Source organism: Cannabis sativa, chromosome 8 (genome assembly GCF_029168945.1).
Source record: "Cannabis sativa cultivar Pink pepper isolate KNU-18-1 chromosome 8, ASM2916894v1, whole genome shotgun sequence".
NCBI lineage: Eukaryota > Viridiplantae > Streptophyta > Magnoliopsida > Rosales > Cannabaceae > Cannabis > Cannabis sativa.
Window position 1 is genome coordinate 48,022,760 of NC_083608.1, and position 14,257 is coordinate 48,037,016.

General features: G+C 31.2%; 2 protein-coding genes across 2 annotated transcripts; one reads left to right on the forward strand and one right to left on the reverse strand.

The window, feature by feature from the left end:
• Nucleotides 1–3,202: 3,202 nt before the first annotated feature.
• On the forward strand, nt 3,203–5,279 carry LOC115700982 (ATP-dependent DNA helicase pfh1). Its single transcript, XM_030628664.2, has 2 exons — nt 3,203–3,392; nt 3,518–5,279. Exon 2 carries the CDS (start codon nt 3,558–3,560, stop codon nt 5,157–5,159), a length of 1,602 nt encoding a protein of 533 aa, XP_030484524.2. The 5' UTR covers nt 3,203–3,392; nt 3,518–3,557; the 3' UTR covers nt 5,160–5,279.
• Nucleotides 5,280–5,412: 133 nt separating this feature from the next.
• LOC115700984 (integrin-linked protein kinase 1) lies at nt 5,413–10,883 on the reverse strand. Its single transcript, XM_030628666.2, has 12 exons — nt 10,211–10,883; nt 9,858–9,932; nt 9,680–9,775; nt 9,163–9,248; nt 8,926–9,046; nt 8,637–8,716; nt 7,541–7,603; nt 6,981–7,099; nt 6,498–6,583; nt 6,294–6,415; nt 5,985–6,096; nt 5,413–5,808 (listed from the first exon to the last, which is right to left on the reverse strand). Exons 1-12 carry the CDS (start codon nt 10,553–10,555, stop codon nt 5,707–5,709), a joined length of 1,407 nt encoding a protein of 468 aa, XP_030484526.2. The 5' UTR covers nt 10,556–10,883; the 3' UTR covers nt 5,413–5,706.
• Between the last annotated feature and the right edge of the window lie 3,374 nt (nt 10,884–14,257).

A 14,257-nucleotide genomic window follows, 5' to 3' on the forward strand; every position in this document is an offset into this window, starting at 1 on the left:
TAATTGAGATATCTACCACTGTTTTTGTTGTAAAACTACTACCTCTTAAACCCCTCATTAACTCTTGAAAGTCCTTAATCTTCAACCAAGGGATCCAATTAAGGTTGTTTCTAAAAGTCAATGCAATTTCCACCGGCATCCAAGGAAATTGACCATTTGAGAATAATATCTATAGAGTTAAGAATGCCCTTCCAAATACCAAAATCATTAGACTTATGCTCCACTTCAAACCTCCTTAAGCCCAAACCCCCATGAGTTTTTGGTTGACAATATACAATCCCAAGATTTAAAAGACATGAACCTACCCTTGTCCATGTTTCCTGTCGACCAAAATTTTCTAATCATGGCATCCAAGTTGTGACAAATTAAAAGAGGGATCATATTGGTAGACATAACATAAATCGGCAGAGAAGACACCACTGATTTTATAAGAGTGAGTCTACCAGCATAAGACAACAACTTCAATTTCCATCCTTCCAGACGTTTATACATGTTATCCTTGAGTTTTTGATAGTTGTGTTTTTTCCTCCTTTTAAAAACAAACGGATTGCCCAAATGTTGTTCTTCTCCAGTGGATTGTTTGATTTCCAAGCATTTCAATAAAGATTGCTTTTGACAATTACTCAGATTACTAAAAAGAGAACGCTGGATTTTGACTTGCTACACTCCTGCACAAACCACTTCTCGTAAAGAGATAAGCATTGAATGAATGCTTTAGCTTCCCCTTCATTGGCTCGGCCAAACAATATAGTGTTGTCGGCAAATATAAGATGAGAAATAGGGGGTTGAGTGCGCTATTTTAACTCCATGTATCGTCCCACTCATTTCAGCTCTTTGAATGAGCTTAGAAAGAACTTCCTAACATAAAAGGAATAGATAATATAGGAGATAGTGGATCCCCTGGACTATTTGCTTAAGCAGACTCCCATTGAGTAAAACCAAATAAGAGGCACTCCTTATACAAGCTATAATAAGGTTGAAACTTCTCTCATCAAACCTATTAGCTAAGAAAACTCTATGGCTAAAAGGTCATTCTATCTTACCATAAGGTCTTGAACATATCTAACTTCATCGCCATTAAGATTTCCTTTCCCTAGCTTTCTTCTTTTGAATCTTGTGAATAATTTCTTGGGTTAAGATAGTAGATTATTTAATCCATCTTCCTGGAATGAAAGCCTCTGACAAAGGGGAAACCAAAACATCCATTATAGAGTGTAACCTATTAGAGATGATCTTTGTTGCCACCACCTTATAGAGAAAGTTGCATAGATTAATTGGTCTAAATTGTTTCATTTTTTCAGAGTTCTAAGACTTTGGAATAAGATACATGAGATTTTATCTTAATTAAAACTAATTGACAATGAGAGAAGTAGTCAATTTATTAGATATTTTATTTCTACACATTAACAATATAAGACTAACTCTAATAATGTCCATATGAGTATCCTTTTCTTTTTTACTTTTCTAGTCTTTTTTTTAGATTAGAAATTAATATTTTTTTAAGTAAACATTGCACATGTTAAAAATTTGAAATAATTGTGACGTATATATACGATATGTGCTAACTAAAAAGTTAGTAGAAAATTATATTTCAAAGATACTTATTTCGTCACATATATATTCTAACACAAACTAATCATTCGGATTATTAATATGTTTAATGTTTAATATATATCATGTGCTAAGCTTAACAATATATATACAATTTATATCTCTCACACTATATTCATTTCAAATTATAATTAGCTATATAGTTGACCACATCACATGCATGCTTGTTGTTCCAGCACATGACAATATAATGTGAATATACGTATACCTCAATATATATATATAAATATTAATGTATATTATTCTTGAATTAATGTATTAATTTTAATATCATCACTCTTGGTTGTATGTATACGTACAGCTCTTTCAAATCATATGCATATAATTACAAATAATAAATCATTTCACATGTTGCATAATATTTGTACATAATACATATGTATATTTATCAGTTTTTTTTTTTCATTCTCTCTTTTATATATACTAACGTTCACATTATTAATAAGAGGCTCTCTAAAGAGCTCTTTTTAAATAAATAAATGAAATATGTTAACATATGATGATTTCGAGCAGAAAAATTAACGAGAGATTGTAATTAATACTCTTAATATTACATCTAGGACTATTTAATTATAAACGAAAATACTACTTTTTGTTCACTAAATTCAAACCTAATTTTTGTGTTTTGGTCATTTTAATTCAATAATTAATTTTTCAAACATAAATAAAGAATTGGTTTACAAGAGGAATTAGGGACTTCATTTTTATAATCATCTTTTAGAAGGAATGAAGAAAATAGATAAAAAAGTTAATTAATAAACTTTATTAGTCAATGGTACAAATTCTCTCTCATTCACATCACTCCTAACAAAACTCTAAAATAAAGTGTTAGGTGTGGGGTACTTTAAATTTAATCTATATTTGGTAAATTAAATTTTAATGATAAAAAAAATTGTATTTTTAAGTGTGTCTCACTTTTTAAATTAAAATAGTAATAATGTTAATCACTTTCAATTTCATATTCTCTTCAAATTTACTACCTCCAACTAAACTCACATAACAAACAATTATAATAAAGGGAGTGAAGAAAAAAAATAGGTTAACTATACATATCTCTCTCTTTTTTTCTTCTTCTTTTTGAGAATGAGCTATATAGGTATCTCAAGTAGAAGAAAAAATAAAATGAAATATTACAAAGTTGCATTATTGCCCCTCTCTTGAATTGTTTTTAGAATTTTCAAGTAGAACATTTGAGAGCTTGAAATTAGGGATAATTATATAAGGGAGTATTTTTTTTATTATATTTTTACGTTTAAAGAATTTTTTTATACTTTTATAGTTTTCCATAGAAACAATAAGAAAATTACATAAAAATAATAAGAAAATAAAATCAAAATAATATACAAATAACAAAAAATTAACAACAAATTAACAAGAGTACAACATAAAAAGACCGTATTTTCTGTAAATACAATCAAAAAAATCATAAAATATTTAAAATTCCGTAAAACCCTATTTTTGTAATTTTTTTATTATTTTTGTGTATTTGTAAAATAATCCCTTGAAATTATCTATGATTTCTACACAAGCCCAAAATCAGGCTCAAGCCCAATTGAACAGCCCAAAAGCTCATAAGCCCATGTTTTAGCCACTCCCCATGATCGGGTTCAGTTACAAACCACGTATAGTGGCATGAGTTGAGTACTGGCGAAAAATAAAGAGAAATCGACGAAGAATCAAAAGTTCAGTACCAGAGAGAAGACTTCTTCTTCTCTCTTAATTGCCTGAGCAAAGCAGTTTGGCCTGGAATTTACGAGTATTCAAACCCCAGTTTATCTAAAGTAAGAACACAAACTCGTTGCTTTTCTGTTCTTTTGCCTTTTTTTCCTTTCTAATTTCTGCTATTAATTCACAATCTTGAATGTTAAAAAATTCGTAATTCTCGGATGAATGTGAAATCTTAAAGATAAATTTTGAAGACCCAGAAAGGAATTTCCAAAAAAAAAATGATGGGTATCAGGCTGTTTGCGGCTGCAATCATTGTGTATAGAAAATTCAGTACCAAAAGTATTGGGAAAATCAGTTATGAGTCTCCCAAAAAGGTGTACAAAAGTAGAAAGAAGAAGAGTTATGATGATAATAATAATAATAATAAACCCAAATGGACTGATCAACAAGAGAAGATTATAGATGCTGTTAAAAGGCATAAATCAGTGTTCATCACTGGCTCTGCTGGGACTGGAAAGACATTCTTGCTAAATCATATTATTAAGTTATTGAGAAAGCAATATAAGCCATCACAAGTTTTTGTCACTGGCTCTACTGGTGTTGTTGCTTGTGCTATTAGAGGACAGACTCTTCATTCTTTTGCAGGTATTCATAGCCAAAAGTGTGATAAAGAAGATATGCTTAGGTGTGTCTTATTAAATAGGAAGGCTAGTTCAAGGTTTAGGACAGCGAAGGCATTGGTTATAGATGAGATTAGCATGGTTGATGCTCAACTGTTTGAGAATCTTGAATTCGTTGCTCGAAAAATTCGAGGGGATGATTCGAGTTGGGGTGGAATTCAGCTTGTTGTTAGTGGTGATTTCTTTCAGCTTCCACCAGTTAAAAGCAAAAGGATTGGTGATGATGATGATGATAAACAATTTGCTTTTGAAGCAGATTGTTGGGACTCAAGTTTTGCTTTACAAGTTGAACTTACCAAGGTTTATAGGCAATCAGATCCTCAGTTCATCAAGTTCCTTCAGAATATAAGGATTGGTAAGCTTGGTGAAGAAGAGGAAGAGTACTTTAAACGGTTGCAATCTTCGGCCGCAATGGATTCTAAAGCAATGCTAGCTGTGCAGGTCTATCCCATGAATAAAGATGTAAGTAGAGTGAATGAAGAGAGAATGAAAAGTTTAGGTGATGAAGCTTTTGTTTTTAAAGCCATTGATAGTGGCAGTGACATCAAACGTTGCAGGAAACAACTTGATCAGGCAACCCCTTCTGAGCTTAGTTTGTGTTTAGGTGCCAGGGTAATGCTGACCAAGAATTTAAACACTTGGCGTAATTTTGTGAATGGTGCCACTGGTGAGATTGTGGATTTTTCAAGGATTGATGTTGTTGGTGTGGGTGATGAGGATAAGGATGAAGATGAAGATATAGATACTGACCCAAATACTGAGGAGAAAGACATTGCTACAATATGTCAGGATGGGCTACTACCGGTAGTGAAGTTCGACTCGGGGAAAACGAAGGTGATTGAACCAGTAACATGGCAGGTTAAAGATGGAGATAATATTGTTGCAGAAAGAAAGCAGCTGCCTCTCACTTTGGCATGGGCTACAAGCATTCACAAGTGTCAAGGGAAGACTATTGACTTCATTAAGGCCGATTTGTCTAATGCTTTTGAGTACGGTATGCATTATGTAGTCATGTCTCGTGCCAAAAGCCCCGAAGGACTTTTTGTAACTGGTTTGGATCCCGCCAAGATTAAGGCACATCCGAAGGTACTGCGCTTCCATGAGAAGAAGCTTGCTTCTGAAAAGAATGAGAAATCTGAGGAAGATAGCACAACTGCACCACTTGCTGTGTCACATACAAAATTCCATTTCTCTCTCTGAGTTTCTACAGAACAGGCCTTAGAACACTTAATCTTCTTTGTAAATATTTTACTTGTTTCCCTTTTTCAAATCTGTAAATAGTAAATACAGAACAAAATGAATTTCTTTATTTCTTTCAAAGTGGGGCCCTTTTTGTTCTGTGACTTCTGTGTGCCCAACCTGGTTTTTTTTTTCTTTATTTTGTTTTCATGGCAATCTACAAAGGATCATGCATTTTTTGTTAAGCTGCCCCATTTGAACTTACAGTCACAGATTTTTGAAAAAAATGACATATCAGCTGCTATATCACAAGGCCAACTGAAACCAGTCTAATAAACAAAGGAAATAGGATTGAAAGTTCACACATCAAATTTTCTATTCACATGCTTTTTTGCTTCCACTTAGTTAACATGCCATGAATAACAGATTGGCATGGCTACCACTGAAATGAAAAACAGGGTCAAGAGTCGATACATTTTGGTTCCTACTGCTAAAATAACCCAAAGAAAATATCGTTCCAAGCAAAAAGAAGCACAACATCTACACACATTGACTCCAACCCCAACGGTCACCTGGTAGGACCAGAACGAGAGTGCGATCTACTGCTTGGACTCGTACGATTCCTTCTCAGAATAGCCCCAAGGTTATGAAAGCACTTAAGTGGCCTTACCTGTATAAAAGTAAGATTCCAGAAAGAAACATTGTAAATAATAATCAGAGTCAGTGACGGGGTCATATAATACAGGGTAGGAAATCAGTAATCTTGACTAGCATATATCAAGTTGAAATATAAATTTTAGCCAAATGATTATATAAAATATATATAGAGAAAGAGAGACAGGATACCTTCCACCCCCTGTTCCGAGCAAATTGATCATAGATGTTCTCCAATCTGTTTATTATTTGTTTGAACGTTGGTCTGTGGAATGGTTCCTCACTCCAACATTGCTCAATTAACCTGTGAAAATTGCATGAGCTTCTTCAGAAGTTATCATTGAGGAGGAGAGTTTTTATAATGAACAATGAGGTTTACACCAAACTAAGTTCTATGCATAAAACAAATAAATACATGACCATAGAACAATGAAAAAAATAGCCAAAAAAATCAAGGCAACTGTCACTTCTTACTTTAAAGAAGATTGTTATAGAACTTACTCTTTCAATCCATGAGCATAATGCTTTGGTGGAGCCCTAAATGGTGGGCGCTCATTTGCAGCATATGCTTTTGGAACATCCGTTTCTGGCTTGGTAGAAAATGGTGGACAACCTTCAATCATCTAAAGTAGCCCAAAAAATTAAAATTCATTATTGTTGAAGAAGATGTGCACATGCCACAGAGAAAGCACAATTACCATTTACCTCTTGCAAAATCAAAGCAAATGAGAAAACATCCACTTTGGTATCGTATTCTTCATTTTTAAAAACCTCAGGAGCGACATATCGACCTGTTCACGAGGAATTGGTAAAGTCAGCAAGGCATATATGCGTTGATAGAAAGACCAAATCCAATCAAGAGTAGAGAAACTAACATGTATTGCATTCATTAAATGAACCTAAGACCAATCAAATCCACATTAGGACCCAATAAAACTTAATTAAAAAGCTTTGGTTGTACAACACTCAGTGGCTGGTGCAATAAGAGCCTGTTTGGATTTTAACGTTCCAAAGAAGCTTACGAAAAGAACTAGAGCTATATCATAACTATTTCATTCAAAGAGTGAAATCTAAACTCGTTTGGTCTATTTTTCTAATAAAGGCCAAAAATGTAAAGATGACCACTAAATTTCCCAAAAAGATGTTAATGTTACAGATAATGATACCATAATAGAACAGGTAACTTACAAGAGAAATTTTGACAAGTCACAGGTTTGTCTTCTTTAATTGTATTTGCAACTTTCAGTAGCTTACTCAACCCGAAGTCTGCAACTTTTAGATGCCCGGAATCATCCCGCAATAAATTTCTGTTATCTTACTCATGAACAATTAAGAAACTGTCAAAAAGCTTCAATGATTCAGATATGATGACAATAAGCATGCTCTGAACCAAGGGGGAAAAAAGATGTTATACTGTTATAAACATATCTTGAAAAAACAAAATACAACAGTGATAGAGTAAAAGAGAATAAATGTACATACATCCATACAAACTAAACCCAGCAGTAATCTATACGATTTAAATTGAACTGTGTCCATTTATCTATTAGGAAAGAGATTTGGTTGCAATTCCCAAACTAAGTATGAAAGACTTTTTTAACAAATTATTGTCAAAATAATTATGAAAGTTAGCTTAGAACTTAAAAGGGAAAATTGCTGATTTGGAACTGTATGCAAGTCTGCAGTCACCGTTATCTCTCTACCTAAAAAACATGGTGTGACCAAAAAGAGGAAGAGAGAGAACATACGAAGGCTCAAGATCCCGGTGAATGATTGCCTCAGGTTTATGTTCGTGCAAATAATTCATTCCCCTGCAAATTAAAAACAGCTTAGGGATGAGCTCACAAAATATAAACAACTAAGATAAAGCCTATATTCAAATACACATTAGCTAAAGTTAATATACACCTTAGTGACAGAATTTACTAGCTGGTGCTAAATTAACGCAGGGGAAAAAAAGAAACTGGATTTGTTTTATTAATAAGACCCTGGTAGTTCAAGAGCCAGGCCTCTCCCAAAAACAAAATCTTTCCAGCTCAACTACACCCCCTAACAGCCTAATCTTATCCTCACTGATGGAGTTTCCATTAACCCAAAAACCTCCCATAACAGAATACCCTGTGAGTGGCTCAAAACTATTGCAGAAATCTAGGTATATTCCTACTGAGAAGTCCCTGTCATACGGCTGGCATGGCTTCATATTGTTTAGGGTGCTTGCAAGTGTAGGTGTAAGTAATTGGGGGTCTATCACTAAGCTCCACCACTAAAAACTCAACTCTTTTGATATCGAATCAACAAAATCGCAAATAATATTGGCAGCTCAAAGAGCAAGCAGTAACCAAGAAGATGAAGGGTTTCCAACATAAGTAAATGCTCCACAATGTCATTTTTAAAAATTTAAATATTAGTTAGTTCCACCCAAGATAGTATAAAGCTAAAATAAAAAATTACAATCATACTACTAACGTTGAACCCTCTTAAGATAACCATAAGTTAGATTACACCCAAGAGGGGAAGCTCAAATGGTCAAGCATGTGGCATGTGGCAAGTGGTTTGCTCCCACCAGGTTTGAGGTTCGAGTCCCTCTGGGTACCTACATTAGCAATTGTTATAGTTTCCTAGTCTCCAAATATTGTAGGGTTAAGCAGGGATCCTAGTTTTTTTTTTTCAAATAATAAAAAAGATTACAAGATAAAATTATTACCTATGTCATCACTAACAAAGGGGGAAAATGCACCTCAAACTCATATTGCATGAAGACCATAAATTACAGCCAGAACGGCAATGGTTATAATAATTCACAATGAAAGAAAATTTTGAAATAGATTAAGCCGGTTAACTGACCTAGCAATGTCTAGTGCAAACTTCACTGCACCAATTGGCTTTAATGCACCTTTTCTTCTTAGATATTCACAAAAGTCTCCCTGCAGTTTAGTAAAATCCAAGGAAAACATGTAACAATTATATTGGAACTGATTTTGTCCTCTCCTAAAAGGAAAATTTTTCAACCAGCATTTTTTTTCACTTTATTAATCAGTCTTATATCATGACAGGCAAGATCAAGCCACAATAAACTATATTGCAGAAGACAGTGATAGAAATGGTATTGTTTTAAGAGAAAAATGGGATAAACCTTTGGTAGATATTCCGTGACAATCATCATTGGACTGCTTTGTGTTACAGCACCCAAAAATTGAACAACATTTGGATGACGCAACTTTTGAAGTAATGCGAGTTCATCCCTGAATGCATTTCTACATTTCATAGGGAATAGTTTCAGTCAAAAATAATATTCAACACCAAATTTCATATTTAAGTTACACCAGATGAAATTATAGGGTTTAAAAGAAATAGAGGAAAGCTAACTCACACTTTATTATCATCAGTAAGTACTTCCTCCTCAAGTGTTTTGACAGCAACTTGAATTCCACGCCACGATGCTAATTGAAATGTTCCCTGACCATCAAAGAAAAATATGATTGAGTACAAGTTATTGAAAGGGATAGTTTGGAATTAGCAAATAAGTGCTAACATGAGACTTTTAAGTATAAATATGCGCTGTCACCATGCCAAGACTCTTTCACAAGTAAAATGTATTAGTTCATGATGCTCCAAAATTCATATTTTAATATTATGGCATATGTCAAATTTTCTCCTTTTTTAACCACCATGCATCTTACTGTGGTACTTAGTCATTATTTCAAATTTCACAAGATCTTGCAAATAGGTTGTATAACCCAAGATCTCTAAACTTGCAGACTGGGATTGTAAGAAGTATGACACTAAATAAGGATAATAAAACACTACTAGAAACAGTGTCAAACAAATACCTGGCAGACTCAGTGATTCAAGAAATACAAAGTTGAAGGCAATGAATAGTAAACTACCTTGGTTATGGGTTTCTGAGACAAATCAAGCTCCTTGGGATCAATCTCATACTCAGGGACTTCGCGAGCATTTTTAACGTGCATGTCATGAGCCATCTAACACAGTAAAGTTCAAAATTAAACATTTGCAACAAGCTTTTATTTTGTCAAACGTAAAGAACAACAACACTAGACATACCGGAGGCTTTGCACCATGTTCCTCTAAAAGTTTGATCACATCTTCATTCTTGTAATGAACAGCATCTGCAAGAGGCTATTGAACAAAACCTAAAATCAATACACACTATATGATAATGACCCAATACTCAAAATCTTTCTAATTAGACTTCCAAGCTTCTTTCTTTGTCTATAATGGTGCAAGAACTACAATCTTCATATTTTCAATTACAAACCCAATCAACTTCTTTCTTAGCACAATAAGTTCAATTTCAAGTAAACACAACTCCAAAACAAGAATTACAATATAGTTCAACGAAAAATGCAGCTTCTCTTCAGTTCAAATAGACATAAGAAAAAAAAAAAGGGTTTTACCGTGCTTCCCCACCGATCCTTAGAATCGACCACGGCGCCTCTTCCGAGCAAAGCCTGAACAACATCCGGTCGACCCTGACAAGCGGCGACATGAAGAGCCGTACGGCCATCGATGTCCTTGAAATTAACATCAGTACCTTCATCAAGCAGCTCGTTAATACTATCTATATCTCCTTCGTTAGCCAAGTACATTAGTCTGACTCTCTGGTCAATGGCGGCCTCAACCAGCTCCTCCTCCTCCTCCGCCGCCGCCGATTCGTCCCTTTCGGGTTTCATCGATGACTGCTTACCGAGAGTGAACCTCGGCGGTTCTTGGTGTTGGGGTTTAGCCTTAGCATCATCCATGGATAATGAAATTATTATTATTTTTCAAAAATAAACAAAATTTATAGAAATTATAAGTAAGAAAAAAGAAAGTGATGAAATTATAAATTAAAAAGAAAAATGGTTGGAATGAGATAAGAGTAAAGTGAAAGAGTTTGAGTAGTTCTTAATATTATTAAAGATTCTGATTCTTGACTTTTTACAATCCCATAACTCAAGCAAGAACATTGCTATATATTATGGAGTGTTTTGTTTTATGTCTTTTTTGAAAAAATAAATTAAAAAAAAAAAAAGATAAAGAGTAATAACCGACAACTTAAATCATTCTATTTTTAGAAAAATTGTTAGATGAGAAAAAAAAAAAAAAACAATTAGCCCTAGTGTAGGACCTATGGTCTTTGCTTGTAATAAACAAGTGGTTTTTTTTTAATAAATAAGCAAGTGGGTATTTTTGTTTTGAAGTCAAAATTAACATTTCCAAATCTTATTTTGGATATGATTATTGATTGGGACTAAAAATAAGAAAATGTTGGTTCTCTTGCATTGAATAAAATTACTTGTTTTTTAAACAATAAAATTACTTGTTGAGGATAATATATATTTTTTTTAACAAAGAGGATAATATCATTTGTTGGTTACACTTAGATTAGATTAGATCTCAAAATTGCCATCTTCAATAAATTATATTCTCTAAAACACACTTATTAATTAAAATAAAGATTGAGACTTAAAAAGATAATTTCTAAGTTCATTTTCAATGGGACAACAAAAACTCATATATGTTGTTATTTTTCTCTCAAAATACTCTAACTACACTACAAAAATCAACCTATTTTTATTTTTTATGGAGCTCTACAATCAGGCACGGAGGGACTTTAGCCCATGTGTGGGCTAAAGCCCTCACTCAAATATATACATCAAATTTTTTATATGTAGATATATACATATATTAATTTACTTTGCTCAATTTATTAAAGTCCAATTCACAAAAGCCCTCACTCAATATCTTAATCATGATTCATGAGCCTACTCTTATTCTAATCAAGCCCATTTTAAAAGTAGTCCAATACAAATAATAAAAAAAATAATACTTTATTAAAAAATAAAATAATACCATTGACAATATTTTATTTTATTTTTGTCAACAGTATTATTTTATTTTGTTGAAGATAAAAATTTGAAAGATACATTTATCATTATTTTTATTAGTTTTGACTTAATATTTATTCAAACCCTCACTCAACTAAATTTCTGGCTTCGTCACTGTCTACAATGTCCCACTTATAATAGTGAGTACTGTATATTTTTTAAAATAATTAAATAATCCATTTTAATATATACTAATATAATTTATTGGATTTGATAAATATTTAATATTAAAATATCTTATTATATTAATAAAATAATATAATAATTAAAAATATATTTTTTAGTATAATTTTTAGTATTGTAGTTGAAATTAAAAAAAAAGTTCTAAAATAGTACCCTTTTGATATAAATTTAACACTAAATATAAATTTTACCATTAAAAATGGTCTAATCATACAAATAAGGACTTGATGGGTAGGGAGCTCTTATTTATTTTATTTTTTTAATAAACTCTCTTAATAATATTTTAACAAAATTACTATTACATTTTCATTATTTCATAAAACTAATTTATATTTAACAAATTCAAAATATAAAATATTATTAAAATAATCAAATACTAATTAAAGTAAAATAATGAAGCAACAACAATAAAAATATAAGTGTAAACATAATTATTTATTTTGTTTCATTTTTACTTTGGGGTTGGTTGTGTGGCTCGGGATTATTGTGGAAGGATGGTTGAAACCTATACCATTGGTAAGTTTGGTTGTGTTACACCTGAGATTGCAGAGGTCATTAGCATTAAAGAAACTTTAAGTTAGATTGCTCGACACTCTTGGGGGCAAGTTCTTATTGAAACTGATAGTTTAGTTTGTGTCCAAGCTATAAGTAATGTATCCATGTCGATTTGGTCTTTCAATACAATATGTTCGTACTTTATTTTTATCTTACAATTATATTAATTTGTGTTTTGTTAAACGATTTACAAATAAAGTAGTTTATTATCTTGCAAGGAGTTCTTGTTTCTCTATAGATCACGTACTCTAGTTAGAGGACTAGTTCTCTAAAGTGTGATTTATTGTTTTGAAAGATTTTACTTTTTAATGAAAGTTACAAATTTATTAAAATAAAAAAGGAAAAGGAAATGAGAAACAATAAAAGTAAAGAACATATGCAGTGCTGAATGAAACTCATAGCTGTATAAATTTGGTCTGAAAATAAATTGATGGTAGAATCTACCACTTGTGGAGTTGTGGGTTTCAATAAGGTTTTCTTTTTTTTTTTTCAAAATAAGGAACAGAAGACTTTTCTAAGACAAAATTGTAAAAGTGGGAACTTGTCTCCTTAGCCAGATCAGATCAGAGTATATGCTATATTTTTTAAAAAAATATAATATTTATTAAATCAGAGTTATTGGGGTAGAAAAGTAATTTTAATTGGCTAGTGGATGAGATTGAGAAGAATGTGTGTTGTAAGTTGTGTTAAGTATGAATATTAATAATGTGATAGTCATTGTTCACAACGTGCTTCGACTGCTGGCTTTTAATTTTGGTATTAGTCAACTTCAAGTCCAGCAATCCACTTCAAAATTTTAAATACACCTACTTAAAATGATGGCATTTTTTTCATTAAAATAAAAAATGATGGCATTTTATTTCCCTTACTTCTTTTTAAAAGTCTAAAAAAAATATTTTATTCTAAATTAATGTAAGATAAATATTAATTAAAGAAACAATAATATTTTGAAATTAATAAATATATTAATATTAAAATAGATTAATTATAATTAAATAATTATATTATTATATGACTAATTATGTAAAATTATTTGAAATTTATTGTATTTAAGACCTCAAATATAAGTTATGTGCATTTTAGTAAAATTATTATTTTACTCCTGGTACAACACTTAAGCATCTTTACAATTTAGGGGTATTTTAGTCAAACATACTAAACCATTTCGATATAATTCCAATAAAACTCATTCTATTAATGTCGTGACATTATTGGCCATTATATCGAGTTTTCTCGGTCCTTGAATCCAAAAATATTTTATTTCAAAAATAGTATAAATAATACTCACATGTTTCAATAAAATCTCTATAATTAATAAATTACACTCAATTAATTATTTTCTCAAAAGTCACTAATTATCTCATAACTGACTTAAGTAGGATTATAATCTTACTCTATTATTCATATAACTACATATTTAATAAAATATGACAAATTAAACTTAATTATATTTTTCAAGATATTACAAAATATCAGTTAGATATTTTTATTTTATTATCATTTTTTAATTAAATAATTGTCATATATTTATTTAATTCATTATTTAAAAGATAATTAGTTAATTTATTTTGAATTATCTTAACTAATAAAATAATTAAACTAAATTAATCACGAGTCTTTATATGTCACCCTACACGTGTGGGCTAGGGATCATATTTTAAGATCCAAAATTAATTTATGAATTTTGCCATAAATAAGATTCATTATTTATTTTACTAATAAATAATAATTGAATAATTTTTTTTAAAACTAATAGTTGAATAATTCTCATTAATATCTTATTTCATAATGATTAAAATAAATATTATTTTCTCTAAAATAATGTATTTGTTTATT

Excerpts from the sequence above, each read along its gene's own strand:
- LOC115700984 (XM_030628666.2), bottom strand. The coding sequence starts at position 10,555 with ATGGATGATGCTAAGGCTAAACCCCAACACCAAGAACCGCCGAGGTTC. Across the intron at positions 7,100-7,540 it reads CACCGGGATCTTGAGCCTTC|AAATTTATTGCGGGATGATT; the intron begins GTATGTTCTCTC and ends GTAAGATAACAG. Across the intron at positions 6,097-6,293 it reads TATGCTCATGGATTGAAAGA|GTTAATTGAGCAATGTTGGA; the intron begins GTAAGTTCTATA and ends CAATTTTCACAG.
- LOC115700982 (XM_030628664.2), top strand. The coding sequence starts at position 3,558 with ATGATGGGTATCAGGCTGTTTGCGGCTGCAATCATTGTGTATAGAAAA.